Consider the following 26,375-nt stretch of genomic DNA (forward strand, 5'->3'; position numbering starts at 1 on the left):
GGCGCTTAACAAAATACTATTATCATTATTATTATTATGTGCTTAGGCGCTTAACAAAATACTATTATCATTATTATTATGTGCTTAGGTGCTTAACAAAATACTATTGTCATTATTATTATTGTTATGTGCTTAGGCGCTTAACAAAATACTATTATCATTATTATTATTCTTATTATGTGCTTACTATGTGCCAGGCATTGTACTAAGCGCTGGGGTAGTTACAAAGTAATCAGGTTGGACAGTCCGTGTCCCACATGGGCCCCACAGTCTTAATCCCCATTTTACAGATGAGGTAACTGAGGCACAGAGAAGTGAAATGACTTATTCAAGGTCACACAGCAGAAAAGTGGTGGACCAGGAATTAGAACAGGTCCTCCTGGCTCTCAGGCCAGTGCTCTAGCTATTAGGCCACACTGCTTCTCGTCGTCTGACGTCTGTGCGGGACACATCGGCGTGTGCCAACTTGTACTTTCCAAGCGCTTAGTACAGTGCTCTGCGCACAGTAAGCGCTCAATAAATACGATTGATTGATTGATTGATTGGGACAGAGGGAGCGTGGATGTTGGAGAGCCCCTGGTCCCGGAGTTCTCAGGATTCTAGACTGTAAGCTTATTGAGGGTAGAGAACATGTCCACCAACTCTGTTATATTGGACTCTCCCAAGATCTTAGTACGGTTCCCTGCTCACAGTAAGCGCTCAATAAATGCCATTGGTTAATTGATTGACCCCCCAGTCCCTCCAAGGAAAGCAGGAAGGCCTGGAATCTTGTTCTTCCCCGCCGTTTGTCTTTCAGGCAATCAAGACAAAGCATCCCATCATGTTCAACGTCACCCTGGTGAATGGCCAGAGCATCACTGTTAAGGCAGATTCTGCCTCTTCCTCCAAAGAGATCTGCCAGTACATCGCTGAGAAGCAGAAACTGAAGGATCAGTTTGGTTTTTCCCTCTACGTGGCCATTTTTGACAAGGTACCCAATTCTGGGCCAGCTATTTTCCCAATCCCATCCCACCTGGAAGAAAGCTTCATCCTAAGATCTGTGACCTTTGGACTGTTGATATCTGTCCACTCTCAACCCCACTGCACTTATTTTTTGACAAGGTACCGAATTCTAGGCCAGATATTTTCCCAATCCCATCCCACCTGGAAGAAAGCTTCATCCTTGTACTTGTACTTCCCAAGCACTTAGTACAGTGCTCTGCACACAGTAAGCGCTCAATAAATACGATTGATTGATTGATTGATCCTAAGATCTGTGACCTTTGGACTGTTGATATTTGTCCATTCTCAACCCCACTGCACTTATCTTTTGACAAGGTACCGAATTCTAGGCCAGATATTTTCCCAGTCCCATCCCACCTGGAATAAATCTTCATCCTTGTGCTTGTACTTCCCAAGCGCTTAGTACAGTGCTCTGCACACAGTAAGCGCTCAGTAAATATGATTGATTGATTGATCCTAAGATCTGTGACCTTTGGACTGTTGATATCTGTCCACTCTCAACCCCACTGCACTTATTTTTTGACAAGGTACCGAATTCTAGGCCAGATATTTTCCCAATCCCATCCCACCTGGAAGAAAGCTTCATCCTTGTACTTGTACTTCCCAAGCACTTAGTACAGTGCTCTGCACACAGTAAGCGCTCAATAAATACGATTGATTGATTGATTGATCCTAAGATCTGTGACCTTTGGACTGTTGAGATTTGTCCCCTCTCAACCCCACTGCACTTATTTTTTGACAAGGTACCGAATTCTAGGCCAGATATTTTCCCAATCCCATCCCACCTGGAAGAAAGCTTCATCCTTGTACTTGTACTTCCCAAGCGCTTAGTACAGTGCTCTGCACACAGTAAGTGCTCAATAAATACGATTGATTGATTGATCCTAAGATCTGTGACCTTTGGACTGTTGATATTTGTCCATTCTCAACCCCACTGCACTTATGTGCCTAACTATGAATTATTTACTCATATTTATATGACTGTACGCTCTTGTGGGCAGGAAACGTGACTACCAACTCTGGCACTCTTCCAAGCACTTAGTACGGTGACCTGCGCACAATAAGTGATCAATAAATACCATTGTTGATGATGATTATCCAGGAACTTTCCTGTCTTATCCCTGACTCCTAAACAGAGCTCTCCATTCCAGCAGAAACTTCCTTTTTTCAGGAAGAGCTGAATTCCCCTTCAGCGAGGACCAGAACTTTCTTTCCGCGGTTCATCCTAAGGATGGTTTCTGTTTCTTTCTCTGAACACTTTGGTCTTGTGATCACTAGTGCCATAAAAAGACCTGAGTGGGGAAACAGTTTCATCTCCCGGTGAGAAAGCCTAGTCTTAGAAATGAGTTCCAGCCCATAAGGATTTTGTCCCGTCTCACGTCCCTCAAAAAGCTACTCTGGTGGGAAAGGGATGACTTTCCTGTCATTTCTGCTTGCCAGGAATGTCAGGTCATTTCATCATCAATCGTATTTATTGAGCGCTTACTGTGTGCAGAGCACTGTACTAAGCGCTTGGGAAGTACAAGTTGGCAACATATAGAGACAGTCCCTACCCAACAGTGGGCTCACAGTCTAAAAGGACAAGGAGGCAAGTGGTAATTTGCAAGGCTGATGTATTCCATCCCTCCTTATCTGGAAGTGAAGGCATTCATAATGCTACAGAAGTCATTCCTTTCTCCATTCTGCAATATAACAATTCTACCCCGAGGTCTCTTAACCCAAACCCTGAAAAGTGGACTTTTGGCTGAAAATACCGGGATGAATACTGGGGAGATAGTGGGGGAGCGAAGGGTGAGAAGGCATAAAGAGACAAGGATCCCAGATTCCTCACAACTTAAAAATTAACAATGCACTATGTTGCCCTCTGTCCCTCCTCCCCTTTTGGGTGAGACAGCACGGAAAAATACATCTTTGGGGAAAAGGTAGAGGTGTATTTTTTTTTCCAACTGTTAAAGCCCCAGTGGCATCAATCTGGCATCTCCTAAGAGTCGATAATAATAACGATGGTATTTGTTAAACGCTTACTAGGTGCCAAGCACTGTTCTAAGCGCTGACATCAGATGGACTTGAGGCAAGGAAGTCGAAATCCTGGCTTGGGGATTTCCTCTCCTGGTCCTTGATCCAAAAAAGGTGGGCCCGGCGGGCTCTCTTCTGGTTTTGTTCCGGGCTCAGGATGAAGGTGGTGATCATTCATTCAATCGTATTTATTGAGCGCTTACTGAGTGCAGAGCACTGTACTAAGTGCTTGGAAAGTACAAGTTGGCAACATATATGATATATATATATGATCATCTCTTCATCATCCCCCTCGCCCCTCCTCTGTACTTCTCTCAACTCTCTGCTTCTCAGTGCTGGTCCCTGGGGAGCGGCCAGGATCATGTGATGGACGCCATCTCCCAGTGCGAGCAGCTCGCTAAGGAGAAAGGCAGTCACGAGCGCCAGGCCCCCTGGCGCTTCTACTTCAGGAAGGAGATCTTCACGCCGTGGCACGACTCCAGAGAAGATGCCGTCAGCACCGAGCTCATTTACCAACAGATCATCCGGGGCATCCGGTTCGGGGAATACTGCTGCGAAAAGGTGGGCACCTCTCCGCGCCGTTCAGATCCTCCCAGGGTCGACGGCTTTGCAGACAGCCGCAAGTCTGAACCGGTAGAAGTGGGGGCCTAGGAATTAAGAATGTTGCAAAGCTAACAGAGCACTGTACTAAGTGCTCAGAGTAGATAAAAGGTAGGTAGAGAAGCAGCGTGGCTTAGTGGAAAGAGCCCGGGCTTGGGAATCAGAAGGCCCTGGGCTCTAATCTTGGCTCTGCCTCTTGTCTGCCCGCTGTTGGGTACGGACTGTCTCTATGTGTTGCCGACTTGTACTTCCCAAGCGCTTAGTAAGCACACAGTAAGCGCTCAATAAATACAATTGATTGATTGATTGTCTGCTGCAGGACCTTAGGCAAGTCACTTAACTTTTCTGTGCCTCGGTTCCCTCATCACTATAGCGGGGATTAAGACCTTAAGCCCCATGCGGGACATGGACTGTGTCTAACCTGTTTAGCTTGTAATAATAATAATAATGATGGCATTTGTTAAGCGCTTACTGTGTGCAAAGCACTGTTCTAAGCACTGGGGAGGATACAAGGTGATCAGGTTGTCCCGCGGGGGACTCACAGTCTTAACCCCTGTTTTACAGAGGAGGTAAGTGAGGCACAGAGAAGTTAAGTGACTTGCCCAAAGTCACACAGCTGACAGTTGGCTGGGCCGAGATTTGAACCCATGACCTCTGACTCCAGAGCCCGGGCTCTTTCCACTAAGCCACGCTGCCTCTCTACCTACCCTTTATCTACTCTGAGCACTTAGTGCAGTGCTCTGCACACAGTAAGTGCTCAATAAATGCGACTGACTGACTAACCAGAGAAGCAGCACAACGTAGTGAAAAGAGAACAGACGTGAGAGTCAATAAACCTGGATTCTAATCCCAGCTCCTCCAGTTTCCTGCTGTGTAACCTTGGACAAGTCACTTACCTTCTCTGTGCCTCATTTGCTTCAACCGTAAAATGGGGATTCAATACCTGTTCTCCCACCTACTTAGACTGTAAGCCCCATGTATGACAGGGATTGTGTCCAACCTAACTTATATTCATTCAATCATGTTTACTGAGCGCTTACTGTGTGCAGAGCACTGTACTAAGCGTTTGGGAAGTACAAGTTGGCAACATATAGAGACGGTCCCTGACATCTACCCCAGTGCTTAGCGCTTACTTGTTGCCTAGTAAGTGCTTGACAAATATCCTAATAAAAATAACAACCAAACTGTTACAGGAGGAAGGTTTGGTGGAGATAGCAGCCAAACATTGCTATATTCAGTTTGGGCACTCTATCAAGAATGAGCAAGTCCAGAAAATGCTCCCAGACTGCATCCCCGCAAAACTGCTCCGGACAAAACCACCTGAGAAGTGGGTGAGCCTCATTACTTCTGCCCACGCTAAGGTAAGCATCTCATATCAGCCGCGGGAGTCAATTAAGACTGGTATTGGGGTATAATAATAATAATAATAATGGCATTTATTCATTCATTCAATCGTATTTATTGAGCGCTTACTGTGTGCAGAGCACTGTACTAAGCGCTTGGGAAGTATAAGTTGGCAACATATAGAGACGGTCCCTACCCAACAGTGGGCTCACAGTCTAGAAGGGGGAGACAGAGAACAAAACAAAACATATTAACAAAATAAAATAGAATATGTACAAGTAAAATAGAGTAATAAATATGTACAAAGATTTGTTAAGCACTTACTATGTGCAAAGCACTGTTCTAAGCACTGGATAGGATACAAGGTGATCAGATTGTCCCACGTGGGGCTCACAGTCTTCATCCCCATTTTACAGATGAGATACCTGAGGCACAGAGAAGTTAAGTGACTTCCCCAAAGTCACACAGCGGACAATTGGCGGGGCAGGGATTGACCGTTTGTTTCTGAATTCTAGAATTTATGCTTTCCCTATGCCTAATACAATACTCTGCACACTGTAATCTCGCAGTAAACAATAATAATAATGGTATATGTTAAGCGCTTACTATGCGCAAAGCACCATTGTAAGCACTGGGGAGGTTACAAGGTGATCAGGTTGTCCCACGGCAGGCTCGCAGTTTTAATCCCCGTTTTACAGATGTGGTAACTGGGACCCAGAGAAGTGAAGTGACTTGCCCAAAGTCACACAGCTGACAGTTGGCGGAGCTGGGATTTGAACCCCTGACCTCCGACTCCAAAGCCCGGGCTCTTTCCACTGAGCCATGCTGCTTCTCAGTAAATACGATTGATTGATTTTTGAACAGTCTGATCTTAGGCGAGGCAGCCGCCTGGTCTAGTCACTATCCCTAAACTGGCAGTAGGGATAAGCAAGGTCCCCAGATTGGATCCGAGCCGTCCTCCCCCTAACTTTTCCATCACTGTAGACACCACCACCATTCTCCCTGTCTCACAAGCCCACAACCTTGGCATCAACCTCAGTCTCATTCGGTCCACACATTCCCTCTGTCACCAAATCCCATCAGTTCTCTACCTTCACAACATCGTTCCCATCTGCCCTTATTCACCATCCAAACTGCTACCACGTTGATCTGGACATTTGTCATGGGCTGCCTCAACTATGGAATCAGCCCCTTTATTGATCTCCTTGCCTTCTGTCTGTCCCCACTCCAGTCCGTACTTTAGTCAGATTATTTTTTCTCAAAAACTATTCGGTCCATGTTTCCCCACTCCTCCAGTGGTGGTCCAACCACTTTCACATAAAACAGGAATTCCTTACCATTGGTTTTAAAGCACTCGATTGCCTTTCCCCCTCCAACCTTACCTTGCTGATTTTCTGCTACAACCATGTTCTCTTCACTCCCCCATTGCCAACCTTGAGCCCACTGTTGGGTAGGGACTGTCTCTATATGTTGCCAACTTGTACTTCCCAAGCGCTTAGTACAGTGCTCTGCACACAGTAAGCGCTCAATAAATACAATTGATTGATTGATTGATCTACCTCTCTCTCATCTATCCCACCCCCATCATCTCATCCATGTCCCGACTTGGGCCTGGAAGTCCATGCCACTTCATATCTGACAGCCCACCATTCATTCAATCGTATTTAATGAGCGCTTACTGTGTGCAGAGCACTGTACTAAGTGCTTGGGAAGTACAAGTTGGCAACATATAGAGACGGTCCCTACCCAACAACGGGCTCACAGTCTAGAAGGGGGAGACAGACAACAAAACAAAACATGTGGACAGGTGTCAAGTCATCAGAATAAATAGAATTAAAGCTAAATGCATATCATTAACAAAATAAATAGAATAGTCAATATGTACAAGTAAAATAAATAGAGTAATAAATCTGTACAAACATATATACAGGTGCTATGGGGAGGGGAAGGAGGTAGGGCGGGTGGGATGGGGAGGAGGAGAGGAGAAAGGGGGCTCAGTCTGGGACCACTCTCCCCACCTTCAAAACCGTATTCAAATCATATTTCCTCCAAAGAGGTTAATGGGCAGGGGATGTGTCTGCTAATTCTTTTGTATTGTTCTCTCCCAAGCGCTTCGTACAGTGCTCTGCACACTGTAGGATCTCAAAGCAATTTATTGGTTGGGAGCTAAATAGTTGTTGTGTGTACGTAGTCATTGTTAATTAGCAGCAGCTTTTTTTGATTTGGGTGCAGAGCACTGTGAATGCCGTAGAAATAAAAGACCAGGTCCCTGCCCTTGAGGAGCTTGTGAATGATTCCCATTCCCTTCTGTCTCACCCTTGCACTTGGATTTACACTCTTTATTCACCCCTTTCTCTTCCCCACACCATATTTTTATATATTGTCTGCCTCTCCCTCTAGACTGTAAGCTTGTAAGGAAACCTGTCTACAAGCTCTGTTATATTGTGCTCTCCCAAGTGCTTAGTACAGCGCTCTGCACACAGTAAGTGCTCAATAAATACTAGTGATTGATTCAAAAGACCTGACATAGCCCCTGCCCTTCTTCTGTCTCTCCCCATTTCTCTCCTCTGCTCTTCGGGCCTCAGAAATATGCTCTTCACTTGATGCCCCTCCTCTTTCTTTTCAAGTCTGCTCCTCCCTTTCCCCTCCTCAACACATTTCCCCAGGAAGAGCATTTCCCCCACCACACAAAAACTGAAAGGAAAAAACCGAATTAGCTGAAAGAGAAAGCAAGAAGAGCATCTGGGAAAACATATGATGGCATGTTCATTTTCTATACTTCATTGCTTAGTACATGCACATTTTGGAAGGAGGGTCTTTTCAAATAGTGCTTGGACAGAATAATAATAATAATAATGGCATTTGTTAAGCGCTTACTATGTGCAAAGCTCTGTTCTAAGCGCTGGGGAGGGGAAACAAGGTAATGAGGTTGTCCCACGTGGGGCTCACACTCTTAATCCCCATTTTATAGTTGAGGTAACTGAGGCTCAGAGAAGTTAAGTGACTTACCCAAGGTCACACAGCAGACATGTGGCGGAGCTGGGATTCGAACCTATGATCTCTGACTCCAAAGCCTGTGCTCTTTCCACTGAGCCACGCTGGAGTAGATCCTGCTCAATAATTAGCAGTAATAACTGAGGTCAAGATGGTCCATTTGCTGTGGATCATGTGGGCTTGTAACAGAGACTCTTTTCTACAAGTCGTTAAATTTTATATGGATGATCTGATTCATTCATTAATTCAATCGTATTTATTGAGCACTAACTGTGTGCAGAGCACTGTACTAGGCGCTTGGGAAGTACAAGTCGGCAACATATAGAGACGGTCCCTACCCAACAACGGGCTCAGGGGGAGACAGACAACAAAACAACACATTTGTTCAGGTGTCAAGTCATCAGAATAAATTGCCTGATTGCATCTGCTTGCCAGAGCTACGGTAATAACCTATCAAAGATGGTAGTTGGCTATTAGAACTGCCTAGAAATATGTCTACCCTCTCAGGGGGAGCACCTGGAGAGTTTCCAGTACTCTACCAGTCTCGACTATGGGAGGGATAATCAAGCAGAGGCCTACCCATTCCATTCCTCGCTTGGCCAGTGGCTAGTGAGTGGAAGGCAATCTGCTACAAGTCAAAACTCACCTGCGCTGGGCAGCAGCAGCGTGGGAGAGAGTCGAGAGCGGAGATTCAAGTTTACTGTGCACAAAAGGAGATGGTTTGTAAACCACTTCTGTATTTTTACCAAGAAAACTCTATGGATCCCCTCCCAGAGCGATCGCAGATGGAGGTGGGGCATTCTGGGAGAGATGTATCCATGGCGTCGCTGTGGGTCAGAGGCAACTCGACGGCATAAGACAAGACAAGGAATACATCAAAGTTTCTGACCACTGTCTCTCCCCACTTCAGTCTATACTTCACGCTGCTGCCCGGATCATCTCTGTGCAGAAACACTCTGGGCATGTTACTCCCCTCCTCAAAAATCTCCAGTGGCTGCCTGTCAACCTACGCATCAGGCAGAAACTCCTCACCCTGGGCTTCAAGGCTGTCCATCCCCTCGCCCCCTCCTACCTCACCTCCCTTCTCTGCTTCTCCAACCCAGCCCGCACCCTCCGCTCCTCTGCCGCTGCTAACCTCCTCACTGGGCCTCGTTTTCGCCTGTCCCGCCGTCGACCCCCGGCCCACGTCATCATCATCATCATCATCATCAATCGTATTTATTGAGCGCTTACTGTGTGCAGAGCACTGTACTAAGCGCTTGGGAAGTACAAATTGGCAACATATAGAGACAGTCCCTACCCAACAGTGGGCTCACAGTCTGAAAGGGGGAGACAAAACCAAACATACTAACAAAATAAAATAAATAGAATAGATATGTACAAGCAAAATAAATAAATAAATAAATAAATTAGAGTAATAAATATGTACAAACATATATACATATATACAGGTGCTGTGGGGAAGGGAAGGAGGTAAGATGGGGGGGATGGAGGGGGGAGAGGAAGAAAGGGGCTCAGTGTGGGAAGGCCTCCTGGAGGAGGTGAGCTCTCAGTAGGGCCTTGAAGGGAGAAAGAGAGCTAGCTTGGTGGATGGGCAGAGGGAGAGAGGGCATTTCAGGCCCGGGGGATGACGTGGGCCGGGGGTCAATGGTGGGACAGGCGAGAACGAGGCACCGTGAGGAGATTAGCGGCAGAGGAGCGGAGGGTGCAGGCTGGGCTGGAGAAGGACAGAAGGGAGGTGAGGTAGGAGGGGGCGAGGTGATGGATGGACAGCCTTGAAGCCCAGGGTGAGGAGTTTCTGCCTGATGCGCAGATTGATTGGTAGCCACTGGAGATTTTTGAGGAGGGGAGTAGGAATGCCCTCCCTCCACACATCCTCCAAACTCGCTCTCTTCCTCCCTTCAAAGCCCTACTGAGAGCTCACCTCCTCCAAGAGGCCTTCCCAGACTGAGCCCCCTTTTTCCCCTCCTCCTCCCCATCGCCCCCCCCCCCGCACTACCTCCTTCCCCTCCCCTCCCTGATTAACAATGACTATGTACACACGACAGCTCCTATTTAGCTCCCAACCGATAAATTGCTTTGAGATCCTACAGTGTGCAGGGCACTGTATGAAGCACTTGGGAGAGAACAATACAAAAGAATTAGCAGTCACATCCCCTGCCCATTAACCTCTTTGGAGGAAATACGATTTGAATATGGTTTTGAAGGTGGGGAGAGCGGTCCCAGACTGAGCCCCCTTTTTCCTCTCCTCCTCCCCATCCCCCCCAGCCCTACCTCCTTCCCCTTCCCACAGCACCTGTATATATATTTGTACAGATTTATTACTCTATTTATTTTACTTGTCCATATTTACTATTCTATTTGGTTAATGATGTGCGTTTAGCTTTAATTCTATTTATTCTGACAACGTGACACCTGTCCACATGCTTTGTTTTGTTGTCTGTCTCCACCTTCTAGACTGTGAGCCCGTTGTTGGGTAGGGACCGTCTCTATATGTCACCGACTTGTACTTCCCAAGCGCTTAGTACAGTGCCCTGAACACAGTAAATGCTCCATAAATACGACTGAATGAATGATCATTCAACACCTATCCTGTTGCTCCCATGAGTAGGATGAGCAGGATGTTTTGTTCTCTGTCTCCCCCTTCTAGACTGTGAGCCCACTGTTGGGTAGGGACCGTCTCTATATGTTGCCAACTTGTACTTCCCAAGCGCTTAGTACAGTGCTCTGCACACAGTAAGTGCTCAATAAATACGATAGAATGAATGACCATTCAACACCTATCCTGCTGCTCCCATGAGCAGGATGAGCAGGATGTTTTGTTCTCTGTCTCCCCCTTCTAGACTGTGAGCCCACTGTTGGGTAGGGACCGTCTCTATATCAATCAATCAATCAATCGTATTTATTGAGCGCTTACTGTGTGCAGAGTACTGTACTAAGCGCTTGGGAAGTCCAAGTTGGCAACATATAGAGACGGTCCCTACCCAACAGTGGGCTCACAGTCTAGAAGACTCTATATGTTGCCAACTTGTACTTCCCAAGCGCTTCGTACAGTGCTCTGCACACAGTAAGGGCTCAATAAATATGATTGAATGAGAGGGAGAGGACACATGAGCCAGCCATAGGAGTAGACACCCCCACGATCGGTTCTTCCCCTTGTGGATCCTACTTCTCTTCCTGCCCGGGGCTCCGGTCCTTTCCAACCACTTCTTCTGGCCCAGCTATTGCTCCTTCCACCTCCTGAGCCCTCCACCGTGTCACTCCTGTCATTTGGCAAGGCTCACAGTCGAATTTATCAATGATGCTTGAATACCTGCCAGCGTGGGACAGCAGTAGCAGCGTGGCCTAGTGGAAAGAGCCGAGGCCTGGGAATCAGAGAACCTGGGTTCTAAATCAATCAATCAATCGTATTTATTGAGCGCTTACTGTGTGCAGAGCACTGTACTAAGCACTTGGGAAGTACAAGTTAGCAACATATAGAGACAGTCCCTACCCGACAGTGGGCTCGCAGTCTAAAAGAGCTGTCTAATTCCAGCTCCACCATCTGCCTGCTGGGTGACCTTGGGCGAGTCCCTTCTCTGACCTTCAGTTTCCTCCTCTGTAAAATGAAGATTAAATACCTGCTCTCCCTTCTACTTAGACTGTGAGCCCCAAGAGGTACAAGAACGATGTATGATTTGATTATCTCCCGTCTATATGACCACTTAGTACAGTGCTTGATACTTACTAATTTACTAGCCTGCTGCGTGACCTTGGGCAAGTCCCTTCCCTGACCCTCAGTTTCCTCCTCTGTAAAATGAAGATTAAATACCTGCTCTCCCTTCTACTTAGACTGTGAGCCCCAAGAGGTACAAGAACGGTGTATGATTTGATTATCTCCCGTCTATATGACCACTTAATACAGTGCTTGATACTTAGTAAAGTAATTTACTAGCCTGCTGGGTGACCTTGGGCAAGTCCCTTCCCTGACCTTCAGTTTCCTCCTCTGTAAAATGAAGATTAAATACCTGCTCTCCCTTCTACTTAGACTGTGAGCCCCAAGAGGTACAAGAACAGTGTATGATTTGATTGTCTCCCATCTATATGACCACTTAGTACAGTGCTTGATACTTAGTAATTTACTACTATTATTATTGTTACACTTAACTTCTCTGTGCCTCAGTTACCTCATCTGTAAAATGGGGATTAGGACTGTGAGCCCCCCGTGGGACAACCTGATCACCTTGTAATCTACCTTTTGGGTAGGGACTGTCTCTATATGTTGCCAACTTGTACTTCCCAAGCGCTTAGTACAGTACTCTGCACACAGAAAGCGCTCAATAAATATGATTGATTATAACCTCCCCAACACTTAGAACAGTGCTTTGCACATAGTAAGCGCTTAATAAATGCCATTATTATTATTATTGTTATTATTATTATTATTATTATTATTATGAACCAAGGAATTATTTCTCCATTGTAGGCTCCGTACACCCAAGAACGTGCCTCCAGTCTGAGCGTGAAGGAACAGTTGGTGGATTTGGCTCGGTTTCAGTGGCCTTTGCTATTTTCCAGGTTTTTTGAAGCCACCAGATTTTCAGGTAATGTCTACAGATGGGGAAGGGATGATAAGAAGCAGTGTCACCTAATGGGTAGAATACAGGTCTGGAAGGATTTGGGTTCTAATCCTGACTCAGCCACATGTATGCTGTGTGACCTTGGACAAGTCACTTAACTTCTCTGTAACTCAATACCCTCTTTTGGAAAATTGAAATTAAGACTGTGAGCCCCATGGGGGACACGAACTGTGTCCAACCAGATTAGCTTCTATAATAATAATGGTATCTGTTAAGCGCTTACTATGTGCCAAGTGTTGTTCTAATCATTGGGGTGGATACAAGGTAATCATCCAATCTGATTAACTTCTATAATAATAATGGTATTTGTTAAGTGCTTTCTATGTGCCAAGCACTGTTCTAAACACTGGGGTGGATACAAGGTAATCAGGTTGTTGTCCGATCTGACTAGCTTCTATTCATTCATTCAATCATATTTATTGAGCGCTTACTGTGTGCAGAGCACTGCACTAAGTGCTTGAATAATAATAATGGTATTTGTTAAGCGCTTACTACGTGCCAAGCATTGTTCTAAATGCTGGGGTGGATACAAGGTAATCAGGTTGTCCCACATGAGGCTCACAGTCTTAATCCCCATTTTACAGATAAGGGAACTGAGGCACAGAGAAGTGAAGTGAAGCACACAGTAAGCGCTCAATGAATATGATTGAATGAAGTGACTTGCCCAAGGTCACACAGCAGACAAATCGCTGCCTGGTATATAACAAGCACTTAACAAATACCATTAATGAGAGAGAGAAGAGGCAGGGGTCAGAAGCCAAGTGCTTAGAGCAGTGCTTGACACATAGTAAGCAACAAATATTATTATTATTATTATTATTATTATTAACCATGATCTCTCCTCTTTCAGGACCCAGCCTGCCCAAGAACAACATAATAGTGGCTATAAATTGGAAAGGCCTCTGCTTCCTGGATGAGTCTGAGAAGAAACTTCTGGATCTCTCCTTCCCAGAAATCACAGGGATATTAACTAACAGGTGGGCTCTGTAAAAATCAAATAGAAAGCAGTTCTTAGCCTTGTACTGAATCAACTAATCAATCAATCATACTTATTGAACTCTTACTGTGTGCAGAGTACTGTACTAAGCACTCGGGAGAGTGCAAATTGGGAGTCTGCTCATTGTTTTATTGTAATAATAATAATAAAAAATAATGATGGCATTTGTTAAGCGCTTACTATGTGCGAAGCACTGTTCTAAGCGCTGGGGGGATACAGGTGATCAGGTTGTCCCATGTAGGGCTCCCAGTCTTCATCCCCATTTTCCAAATGAGGTAACTGAGGCCCAGAGAAGTGAAGTGACTTCCCCAAAGTCACACAGCTGACAATTGGCAGAACCGGGGTTGGAACCCATGATCTATGACTCCAAAGCCCGGGCTCTTTCTACTGAACCACGCTTGTCAAGTGCTTACTATGTGTGAAGCACTGTTCTAAGCGCTGGGGGATATAGGTGGTCAGGTTGTCCCATGTGGGGCTCACAGTCTTCATTCCCATTTTCCAGATGAGGTAACTGAGGCCCAGAGAAGTGAAGTGACTTGCCCAAAGCCACACAGCTGACAAGTGGCGGAGCCGGGATTAGAACCCATGGCCTAGACTGTGAGCCCACTGTTGGGTAGGGACCGTCTCTATATGTTGCCAACTTGTACTTCCCAAGGGCTTAGTACAGTGCTCTGCACACAGTAAGCGCTCAATTAATACGATTGAATGAATGAATGACCTCTGGCTCCCAAGCTCGGGCTCTTTCCACGGAGCTGTGCTGCTTACTCTCCTAAGTGCTTAGTACAGTGCTCTGCGCACAGTAAGCACTCAATAAATATCAATGATTGTTTGATTCACCCCCTCCCCCCCCACCAACCCACCGGGGGCCCCTGAATCAGTCAAGATCTTGTATCGTGGGCTGAGGCTTTCAGCTGCCAATAAGTCCTGATTTCCTTCCCAGAACAGCCAGTGGCCCCTCTCAGGGTCATTCATTCATTCATTCAATCGTATTTATTGAGCGCTTACTGTGTGCAGAGCACTGGACTAAGCGCTTGGGAAGTCCAAGTTGGCAACAGATAGAGACAGTCCTTACCCAACAGCGGGCTCACAGTCTAGAAGGGGGAGACAGACAACAAAACATATTAACAAAATAAAATAAATAGAATAAATATGTACAAGTAAAATAGAGTAGTAAATCTGTACAAACATATATACAGGTGCTGTGGGGAGGGGAAGAAGGTAAGGTGGGGGGATGGGGAGGGGGAAGCGAGGGAAAGGAAGGAGGGGGCTCAGTCTGGGAAGGCCTCCTGGAGGAGGTGAGCTCTCAGTAGGGCTTTGAAGGGAGGAAGCAAAACCATTCCCACTCTGCAACGGGCCCAGCTGTTCCATCTCCAAGGGTGCCAAGCATAGACAAGAAACTAATAGTCCTGGTGCCTGTTAGGCACTTTCAGCTCGAGTGTAGAAGCAGTTCTTGTCATAAGGACCAGAGAAGTGAAGTGACTTGCCCAAAGTCACACAGCTGATAAGCGGCGGAGCCGGAATTGGAACCCACGACCTCTGGCTCCCAAGCCCAGGCTATTTCCACTGAGCCCCGCTGCTTCTCTGAGCCCCCTTCCCTCTGAATGATAAGAATGGCGCTCGCCGTTAAGTGCTCACTGTCTTCTAGACCGTGAGCCCACTGCTGGGTAGGGACCGTCTCTAGATGTTGCCAACTTGTACTTCCCAAGCGCTTAGTACAGTGCTCTGCACACAGTAAGCGCTCAATAAATACGATGGAATGAATAAGGCAATAAGGCGATAAATACGATTGAATGAATGAATGAATAAAATGGGGATTAAGACTGTGAGCCCCACGTGGGACAACGTGATCACCTTGTATTCCCCCCCAGCGCTTAGAACAGTGCATCGCGCATAGTAAGCGCTTAACAAATGCCATCATCATTATTATTATTATAAGGAGCCAATTCTTTGTGTTTGGCTAGCTTGACTGTGTCCACCCATTCGGGGACCTTTAGCTTCCCTGACTTTTTGAGGAAGGCAGCCAGGGCTCGGGCCGAACTCCTGCTGGTTCCCGCACTCCTGGAGGGTTTCCAGTACTCTACCATTCATTCATTCATTCATTCAATTGTATTTATTGACCGCTTACTGTGTGCAGAGCACTGTACTAAGCGCTTGGAAAGTACAGTTTGGCAACAGGTAGAGACAATCCCTACCAAACAATGGGCTCACAGTCTAGAAGGGGGAGACAGATAACAAAACAAGTCGACAGGCATCAACAGTATCAAAATAGATAAACTGAATTATTGATAGATATACACATTATTAATAAAATAAATAGAATAATAAATATGTACAAATACGCACAAGACTACTAATACATGCACTATTAATAATATAGACTAATATACATAGGGCTCACAGTCTTAATCCACATTTTATAAATGAGGTAACTGAGGGACAGAGAAGTTAAGTGAGGTGCCCATGGGCAGGGAGAGTCAAGCAGAGGCCTACCCATTCCGTTCCCAGCTTGCCCAGTGGCTAGCGAGTGGCGGGCGATCTGCTACAGGCCAAAACCCACCCGTGCCGAGGATGGAGACTCAAGTTTACTGCGCGGAAGGAGGCGATGGCAAACCACTTCTGTATTTTTACCAAGAAATCTGTCAGGCTACACTGCCGGAACGATTGCAGGTGGAGGTGGGGCGTTCGGGGAGAGTCACTATGGGTCGGACCCGACTCGGCGACGTCAGCCGACAAGAACAGCCAGTGGAATACAACTATCAATTGAAATCTGTGTTTCCATCGATCAGTAGATTTATTGATTACCTACTCTATGCAGAGCACTTCCCCCCTCCATCCCGCCCGTCTTGCCTCCTTCCCTTCCCCACAGCACCTGTATATATGTATATATGATTGTACATATTTATTACTCTATTTATTTTACTTGTACATATCTATTCTATTTATTTTATTCTGTTAATATGTTTGGTTTTGTTGTCTGTCTCCCCCTTCTAGACTGTGAGTCCCCTTTTAGACTGTGATCTCCCCCTTTTAGACTGTGAGCCCAATGTTGGGTAGGGGCTTTCTCTATATGTTGCCAATTTGTACTTCCCAAGCACTTAGTACAGTGCTCTTCATATAGTAAGCGCTCAATAAATATGATTGATTGATTGATTGTTGGGTAGGGACCGTCTCTATATGTTTCCAACTTGTACTTCCCAAGTGCTTAGTACAGTGCTCTGCACACAGTAAGCGCTCAATAAATACGATTGATTGTTGGGTAGGGACCGTCTCTATATGTTTCCAACTTGTACTTCCCAAGTGCTTAGTACAGTGCTCTGCACACGGTAAGCACTCAGTAAATATGATTGATTGATTAGGAGAGTACAATACAGCAGAGTTGGCAGGCACATTCCCTGCCCACAGAGAGCTCACAGTCTAAAGGGAGATAATTCAAAAATCTAAAAACCATCCAAATTGGCTGATGGGAATTTCCCCCCCATTCTTATATTCCTTCAGTCCTCTCTGGGTGTAGGTACCCATGGGCAGTAAGAAGAAGAAATAGGAGCCACAACCTACCCTCACGCAGCGTGGCTCAGTGGAAAGAGCCCGGGCTTGGGAGTCAGAGGTCATGGGTTCAAATCCCAGCTCCGCCACTTGTCAGATGTGTGACTTTGGGCAGGTCACTTCACTTCTCTGTGCCTCAGTTCCCTCATCTGGAAAATGGGGGTGAAGACTGTGAGCCCCCCCAGGGGACAATCTGATCACCTTGTATCCTCCCCAGCGCTTAGAATAGTGCTTTGCACATAGTAAGTGCTTAACAAATGTCATCATTATTATTGTTATGATCTCTACCTGTGAAACCCTTGATATTCATCTCACCTCATCCCCACAACACTTATGTAAATATCCTTACCTTCTGCCATTTCTTCTGTCTGTAATTGATTTTTATAATAACGATGGTATTTGTGAAGCGCTTACTATGTGCCAAGCACTGGAGTAGACACAAGGTAATCAGGTTAATCCTCATTTTACAGATGAGGTAACTGAGGCCCAAAGAAGTGAAGTGGCTTGCCCAAAGTCACACAGCAGACAAGTGGCAGAGTCGGGATTAGAACCCACAACCTCTGATTCCCAAGCCCGGGCTCTTTCCATTAAGCCACGCTTCTTCCCAATGTGCTTTAATGTCTCTCTCCCCCATGGACTGTAAGTTCCCTGTGGGCAGGGATTGTGTCTACCAACTCTGTTATACTCTCCCAAGCTCTCAGTATGGTGCTCTGCATTCATTCATTCATTCATTCAATCGTATTTATTGAGCGCTTACTATGTACAGAGCACTGTGCTAAGCGCTTGGGAAGTACAATTCAGCAACAGAGACAGTCCCTACCCACAATGGGCTCACAGTCTAGCAGCGGGGAGACAGACATCAAAGCAAGTAAACAGGCATCAGTAGCATCATTATAAATAGAATTATAGATATATACATGTCATTAATAAAAATAAGTAGAATTATAATTATAAATATGTGCATATATACACAAGTGCTGTGGGGTGGGGAGGGGGGTAGAGCAAAGGGAGCGAGTAGGGGCAATGGCGAGGGGGGGACACTGCACTGGTAAGCAGTCAAATACTATTCATTCGTTCAGTTGCCTTTATTGAGCACTTACTGTGTGAAGATCACTGTACTAAGTGCTTGGGAAGTACAAGTTGGCAACATATAGAGATGGTCCCTACCCAGCAACGGGCTCACAGTCTAGAGCACTTTTAGTACAGTGCTCTGCACACAGTAAGCGCTCAATAAATACGATTGAATGAATGAATGAATAAAGGGGGAGACAGACAACAAAACAAAACATGTGGACAGGTGTCAAGTTGTCAGAACAAATAGAATTAAAGCTAAATGCACATCATTAATAAAATAAATAGAATAGTAAATATGTGCAAGTAAAATAGAGTAATAAATCTGTACAAACATATAGGCAGGTGCTGTGGGGAGGGGAAGGAGGTAGGGCGGGGGGAATGGGGAGGAGGAGGGGAAAAAGGGGGCTCAGTGTGGGAAGGCTTCTTGGAGGAGGTGAGCTCTCAGTAGGGCTTTGAAGGGAGGAAGAGAGCTAGTTTGGCGGATGTGTGGAGGGAGGGCATTCCAGGCCAGGGGGAGGACGTGGGCCGGGGGTCGACGGTGGGACAGGCGAGAACGAGGCCCAGTGAGGAGGTTAGCGGTGGCAGAGGAGCGGAGGGTGCGGGCTGGGCTGGAGAAGGAGAGAAGGGAGGTGAGGTAGGAGGGGGCCAGGGGATGGACAGCCTTGAAGCCGAGAGTAAGGAGTTTCTATTTACCATTCAATTGTCTTTATTGAGCGCTTACTGTGTGCAGAGCACTGTACTAAGCTCTTGGGAAGTCCAAGTCGGCAACATGTAGAGATGATCCCTACCCAACAACGGGCTCCCAGTCTAGAAAGGGGAAACAGACAACAAAACAAAATCGACCGACTGGAAAGGGCCAGGACAACGTGCCACCAGGTGCCAGGCCGGAGGGTGGGCTCTGGGCCGGGGCGCTGAACAGCTGTGTGGTCCACAGGGCAACCAAGACGTTTGGGCAGAGCTTCACTCTCCACACGCTCCAGGGAGAGGAGTACGTCCTGACCTCGGTCCACAGCGTGGTCATCGCCGAACTGGTGGCCAAGTTCCTGGAAGGCCTGAAGATGAGGTCGATTTACGCCGTGGCAGTGAAGGACAGGAAACAGACAGGTAATGGGCTCACAGTGGCACCGAGGATCCGGGTGAGACGCCTCCGGGATTTGGGCAGGGGACCCCGGGGTGCTGAGGTAAGACGGGCAAACCAGACAGGCGGCCGGGGCCGGGCACCCTCTGCCAGAGGACAGTGGAGACAAAACGCCTATTGCCCTGGTGATTGATTTAAACCCGGCCTATCAATCAATCAATCGTATTTATTGAGCGCTTACTGTGTGCAGAGCACTGTACTAAGCACTTGGGAAGTACAAGCTGGCAACATATAGAGACAGTCCCTACCTAACAGTGGGCTCACAGTCTAGAAAAATTTGCAAAGTTTGTCCAGAGTAGAATAATATAATCATGGTATTAAGGGCTTACTATGTGCCAGGCAAGCAGCGTGGCTCAGTGGAAAGAGCCCGGGCTTTGGAGTCAGAGGTCACGGGTTCAAATGCCGATTCCGCCAACCGTCAGCTGTGTGACTTTGGGCAAGTCACCTCACTTCTCTGAGCCTCGGTTGCCTCATCTGTAAAATGGGGGTGAAGCTGAGGTAAGGAGGGCAAACCAGACAGGCGGCCGGGGCCGGACACCCTCTGCCAGAAGACGGTGGAGGCAAAACGCCTATTGCCCTGGTGATTGATCTAAACCCGGCCTTGCAGTCAATCAATCAATCAGTCGTATTTATTGAGCGCTTACTGTTTGCAGAGCACTGTACTAAGCGCTTGGGAAGTACAAACTGGCAACATATAGAGACAGTCCCTACCCAACAGTGGGCTCACAGTCTAGAAAAATTTGCAAAATTTGTCCAGAGTAGAATAATATAATCATGGTATTTGTTAAGGGCTTACTATGTGCCAGGCAAGCAGCATGGCTCAGTGGAAAGAGCCCGGGCTTTGGAGTCAGAGGTCATGGGTTCAAATGCTGACTCCGCCAACCATCAGCTGTGTGACTTTGGGCAAGTCACCTCACTTCTCTGAGCCTCGGTTGCCTCATCTGTAAAATGGGGATGAAGCTGAGGTAAGGCGGGCAAACCAGACAGGCGGCCGGGGCCGTGCACCCTCTGCCAGAGGACGGTGGAGACAAAATGCCTATTGCTCTGGTGATTGATCTAAACCCGGCCTTGCAATCAATCAATCAATCGTATTTATTGAGCGCTTACTGTGTGCAGAGCACTGTACTAAGCACTTGGGAAGTACAAGCTGGCAACATAGAGAGACGGTCCCTATCCAACAGTGGGCTCACAGTCTAGAAAAATTTGCAAAATTTGTCCAGAGTAGAATAATATAATCATGGTATTTGTTAAGGGCTTACTATGTGCCAGGCAAGCAGCATGGCTCAGTGGAAAGAGCCCGGGCTTTGGAGTCAGAGGTCATGGGTTCAAATGCTGACTCCACCAACCATTAGCTGTGTGACTTTGGGTAAGTCACTTCACTTCTCTGGGCCTCCGTTACCTCATCTGTAAAATGGGGATGAAGCTGAGGTGACGGGCAAACCAGACAGGCGGCCCGGGCCGGGCAACCTCTGCCAGAGGACGGTGGAGAAAAAACGCCTATTGCCCTGGTGATTGATCTATATCCAGCCTTGCAAAATTTGTCCAGATTATAATAATATAATCGTGGTATTTGGTACAGTCTAAAGTGGGAGACAGACATCAATATAAATACATTACAGAAATACAGCGTGGCTCAGTGGAAAGAGCCTGGGCTTTGGAGTCAGAGGTCATGGGTTCAAATGCCGACTCCACCAACCGTCAGCTGTGTGACTTTGGGCAAGTCACTTCACTTCTCTGAGCCTTGGTTACCTCATCTGTAAAATGGGGATGAAGACTGTGAGCCCCCCATGGGACAACCTGATCACCTTGTAACCTTCTCCAGCACTTAGAACAGTGCTTTGCACATAGTAAGCGCTTAAGAAATGCCATCATCATCATTATTATTATTACTAAGCGCTGGGGTGGATACAAGCACATCAAGTTGGGCACAGTCCCTTGTCCCATGTGGGGCTCGTATTTTGAGCCCCATTTTGCAGATGAGGTGCAGCGTGGCTCAGTGGAAAGAGCCCGGGCTTTGGAGTCAGAGGTCATGGGTTCAAATGCTGACTCCACCAACCGTCAGCTGTGTGACTTTGGGCAAGTCACTATACTTCTCTGAGCCTCGGCTACCTCATCTGTAAAATGGGGATGAAGACTGTGAGCCCCCCGTGGGACAACTTGATCACCTTGTAACCTTCTCCAGCGCTTAGAACAGTGCTTTGCACATAGTAAGCGCTTAAGAAATGCTATCATTATTATTATTATTCTCTGAGCCTCAGTTACCTCATCTGTAAAATGGGGATTAAGACTGTGAGCCCCCTGTGGGACAACCTGATCACCTTGTAACCTCCCCAGCACTTAAAGCAGTGCTTTGCACATAGTAAGTGCTTAATAAATGCCATTATTATTATTATTATTATTATTACTAAGCGCTGGTATGGATACAAGCACATCAAGTAGGATGCAGTCCCTTGTCCCATGTGGGGCTCATATCTTGAGCCCCATTTTGCAGATGAGGTAACTGAGGCCCAGAGAAATGAAGTGACTTGTCCAAGGTCACGCAGCAGACAAGTGGCAGAGCTGGGATTTGAACCCCTGATCTTCCAGCTCCCAGGCCTGTTATCGATCCACTACTCCATGCCACTTCCACTAGCAGATAATAATAATAATAATAATGGCATTTATTAAGTGCTTACTACGTGCAAAGCACTGTTCTAAGCGCTGGGGAGGTTACAAGGTGATCAGGTTGTCCCACGGGGGGCTCATAGTCTTAATCCCCATTTTACAGATGAGGTAACTGAGGCCCAGAGAAGTGAAGTGACTTGTCCAAGGTCACACAGCAGACATGTGGTGGAGCTGGAATTCGAAACCTTGACTTATGACTCCAAAGCCTGGTCTCTTTCCACTAAGCCATGCTGCTCCACAAGTTGCTTGTAGCAGAGCTGTCAGTTTCTTCTAAGAGGATCAGTTTCTTGTGAGAGAGAGGATCGTGGGAGACGTCACTGCCACCAACCCCATGTCGAGAAGGCAATGATATGCCTGCGCCAAGGGGCAAATGGCTTTTTCAAAGAGTAGAACGGAGGGGCGTGTAAAATCAATCAATCAATTGTATTTATTGAGCGCTTACTGTGTGCAGAGCACTGGACTAAGCACAGCATGGCTCATACTCTGTCCTAATCCTCCTCGACCTCTCAGCTGCCTTCGACACTGTGGACCACCCCCTTCTCCTCAACACGCTATCCGACCTTGGCTTCACAGACTCCGTCCTCTCCTGGTTCTCCTCTTATCTCCCCGGTTGTTCATTCTCAGTCTCTTTTGCAGGCTCCTCCGCCCCCTCCCATCCCCTTACTGTGGGGGTTCCCCAAGGTTCAGTTCTTGGTCCCCTTCTGTTCTCGATCTACACGCACTCCCTTGGTGACCTCATTCGCTCCCACGGCTTCAACTATCATCTCTATGCTGAAGACACCCAGATCTCCATCTCTGCCCCTGCTCTCTCCCCCTCTCTCCAGGCTCGCATCTCTTCCTGCCTTCAGGACATCTCCATCTGGATGTCTGCCCGCCACCTGAAGCTCAACATGTCGAAGATCGAACTCCTTACCTTCCCTCCCAAACCTTGCCCTCTCCCTGACTTTCCCATCTCTGTTGACGGCACTACCATCCTTCCCATCTCACAAGCCCACAACCTTGGTGTCATCCTGGACTCGGCCCTCTCGTTCACCCCTCACATCCAAGCCGTCACCAAAACCTGCCGGTCTCAGCTCCGCAACATCGCCAAGATCCGCCCTTTCCTCTCCATCCATACCGCTACCCTGCTCATTCAAGCTCTCATCCTATCCCGTCTGGACTACTGCACCAGTCTTCTCTCTGATCTCCCATCCTCGTGTCTCTCTCCACTTCAATCCATACTTCATGCTGCTGCCCGGATTATCTTTGTCCAGAAACGCTCTGGGCATATTACTCCCCTCCTCAAAAATCTCCAGTGGCTGCCAATCAACCTATGCATCAGGCAGAAACTCCTCACCCTGGGCTTCAAGGCTGTCCATCCCCTCGCCCCCTCCTACCTCACCTCCCTTCTCTCCTTCTCCAGCCCAGCCCGCACCCTCTGCTCCTCTGCCGCCGCTAATCTCCTCACCATGCCTCGTTCTCGCCTATCCCGCCATCGACCCCCGGCCCACATCCTCCCCCGGGCCTGGAATTTTTAGACTGTGAGCCCACTGTTGGGTAGGGACTGTCTCTATATGTTGCCAATTTGTACTTCCCAAGCGCTTAGTACAGTGCTCTGCACATAGTAAGCACTCAATAAATACGATTGATGATGATGGAATGCCCTCCCTCCGCCCATCCGCCAAGCTAGCTCTCTTCCTCCCTTCAAGGCCCTACTGAGAGCTCACCTCCTCCAGGAGGCCTTCCCAGACTGAGCCCCTTCCTTCCTCTCCCCCTCGTCCTCCTCTCCATCCCCCCATCTTACCTCCTTCCCTTCCCCACAGCACCTGTATATATGTATATATGATTGTACATATTTATTACTCTATTCATTTTACTTGTACATTTCTATTCTATTTATTTTATTTTGTTAGTAGGTTTGGTTTTGTTCTCTGTCTCCCCCTTTTAGACTGTGAGCCCACTGCTGGGTAGGGACTGTCTCTATATGTTGCCAATTTGTACTTCCCAAGCACTTAGTACAGTGCTCTGCACATAGGAAGCGCTCAATAAATACGATTGATGATGATGATTGATGATAGTGGAAAGAGCACAGGCCTGGGAATTAGAAGGTCCTGGGTTCTAATTCCGGCTCTGCCACTTGTCTCCTGTGTGATCTTGGGCAAGTCACTTCACCTCTCTGTGCCTCAGTACCTCATCTGTAAAATAGGGATTAAGACTGTGAGCCCCATGTGGGACAGGGAATGTGTCCAGCCCGATTTGCTTGTATCCACCCCAGTTCTTAGTACAATGCCTGTCACGTAGTAAGCACTTAACAAATACCACAATCATTATTATTGTCTCCCCCTTCTATTCATTCATTCATTCAATTGTATTTATTGAGTGCTTACTGTGTGCACAGCACTGTACTAAGCACTTGGGAAGTATAAATTGGCAACATATAGAGACGTTCCCTACCCAACAGTGGGCTCACAGTCTAGAGGGGGGAGACAGAGAATAAAACCAAACATATTAACAAAATAAAATAAATAGAATAAATATGTACAAATAAAATAAATAAATAGAGTAATAAATACATACAAACATATATACATATGTACAGGTGCTGTGGGGAGGGGAAGGAGGTAAGGTGGGTGGGATGGAGAGGGAGAGGAGGGGGAGAGGAAGGAGGGGGCTCAGTCTGTGAAGGTCTCCTGGAGGAGATGAGCTCTCAGTAGGGCTGAGACTGTGAGCCCACTGCTGGGTAGGGACCGTCTCTATATGTTGCCAACTTGTACTTCCCAAGCGCTTAGTACAGTGCTTTGCACACAGTAAGCACTCAATAAATATGATTGAATGAATGAATATTATTATTATTATTATTATGTCTTCGAGAAGCAGCGTGGCTCAGTGGAAAGAGCCCGGGCTTTAGAGTCAGAGGTCATGAGTTCAAATCCCATCTCAGCCAACTGTCAGCTTTGTGACTCTGGGCAAGTCACTTCACTTCTCTGTGCCTCAGTTACCTCATCTGTAAAATGGGGATTAAAACTGTGAGCCCCCCGTGGGACAACCCGATCACCTTGTAACCTCCCCAGTGCTTAGAACAGTGCTTTGCACATAGTAAGCACTTAAGAAATGCCATCATCATTATTATTATTATTTCTGTGAGGTCCCACAGTGGGACACAGGGGAGAAAGATGAGTACTCATTCATTCATTCAATCAATCCATTGTATTGAGCGCTTACTGTGTGCAGAGCACTGTACTAAGCGCTTGGGAAGTACAATTCGGCAACAGATAGAGACAGTCCCTACCCATCAACGGGCTCACAGTCTAGAAGAGGGGAGACCCAGAAAAACAAGTAGACAAGTGTCAATACCATCAAATAGATAAATAGAATTATAGATATATGCACATCATTGATGAAATAGAGTAATAAATACGTACAAATATACACAAGTGCTGTGGGGAGGGGAAGGGGGTAGGACAGAGGGAAGGAGTGGGGGCGATGGGGAGGAGGAGCAGAGGAAAAGGGGGGGCTCAGTCTGGGAAGGCCTCCTGGAGGAGGTGAGCTCTACTGTAGGGCTTTGAAGGGAGGGAGAGAGCTAGTTTGGATGTGTGGAGGGAGGGCATTCCAGGCCAGGGGGAGGACGTGGGCTGGGGGGTCGACGGTGGGACAGGCGAGAATGAGGCACAGTGAGGGGGTGAGTGACAGAGTGTGCGGGCTGGACTTTCCAAAGAAGACCGGGATGCCAAACTGGGAGCGCTGGGTTTAGGCTGGATACCATTTGTCCAGTCACCAGCCCGCTAGGCCGTCCCTCCACGGGGGCAGGAGACCCCGGACAAGGAAACCCCCGGATAAAGATAAATAAATTTTGGCATTTGTTAAGCGCTTACTATGTGCCAAGCACTGTTCTAAGCACTGGGGGCGATACAAGGTAATCAGGTTGTCCCACGGGGGGCTCACAGTCTTAATCCTCATTTTCCAGATGAGGTAACTGAGGCCCAGAGAAGTGAAGTGACTTGCCCAAAGTCACCCTGCTGACAATTGGCGGAGCCGGGATTAGAACCCATGACCTCGGACTCCAAAGCCCGGGCTCTTTCCACGGAGCCACGCTGCTTCTCTAGCATGTGGGGAGACCCTGAGAAGGCAGCGGAAGCCTCTCCGCGCGCTGGTTGGGACGACAAGGTTGCGCGGAGGCGATTCCGCTGGATTCCCGGGGACGTGGGGGCCGGTGGCTCTGTCCCTTCGGTCACTCGGTCAGTTTTCTCACCTTCTGCAGCACCTCGACGGGCTTTCACCGCTGGTTCATCGTGAGCAATTTTTGAGTCTGGGTAGGATCCACGCTCTCCCACGGCTCCGGATCGTGGGAACTTCTGAGGCTCTGCGGTTGCTCTTGAGGGTCACTGAGAGACGGAGTAGCCCCGAG

General features: G+C 47.3%; 1 protein-coding gene and 1 non-coding gene across 2 annotated transcripts in view; both read left to right on the forward strand.

The window, feature by feature from the left end:
- Positions 1-26,375, forward strand: part of MYO7B (myosin VIIB) — a 198,830-nt gene that overhangs the window by 123,113 nt on the left and 49,342 nt on the right. Inside the window, exons 28-33 of the mRNA XM_038750824.1 lie at positions 797-970; positions 3,352-3,579; positions 4,812-4,979; positions 12,422-12,539; positions 13,426-13,552; positions 19,124-19,293. Coding sequence (XP_038606752.1) covers positions 797-970; positions 3,352-3,579; positions 4,812-4,979; positions 12,422-12,539; positions 13,426-13,552; positions 19,124-19,293 — 985 coding nt within the window. The remainder of the gene's footprint in view (positions 1-796; positions 971-3,351; positions 3,580-4,811; positions 4,980-12,421; positions 12,540-13,425; positions 13,553-19,123; positions 19,294-26,375) is intronic.
- LOC119933763 lies at positions 8,454-8,592 on the forward strand. The gene has a single exon (XR_005452641.1). It is a non-coding gene; the product is annotated as a small nucleolar RNA SNORA7 (small nucleolar RNA).

The sequence above is a fragment of the Tachyglossus aculeatus genome, chromosome 1 (assembly GCF_015852505.1).
Source record: "Tachyglossus aculeatus isolate mTacAcu1 chromosome 1, mTacAcu1.pri, whole genome shotgun sequence".
NCBI lineage: Eukaryota > Metazoa > Chordata > Mammalia > Monotremata > Tachyglossidae > Tachyglossus > Tachyglossus aculeatus.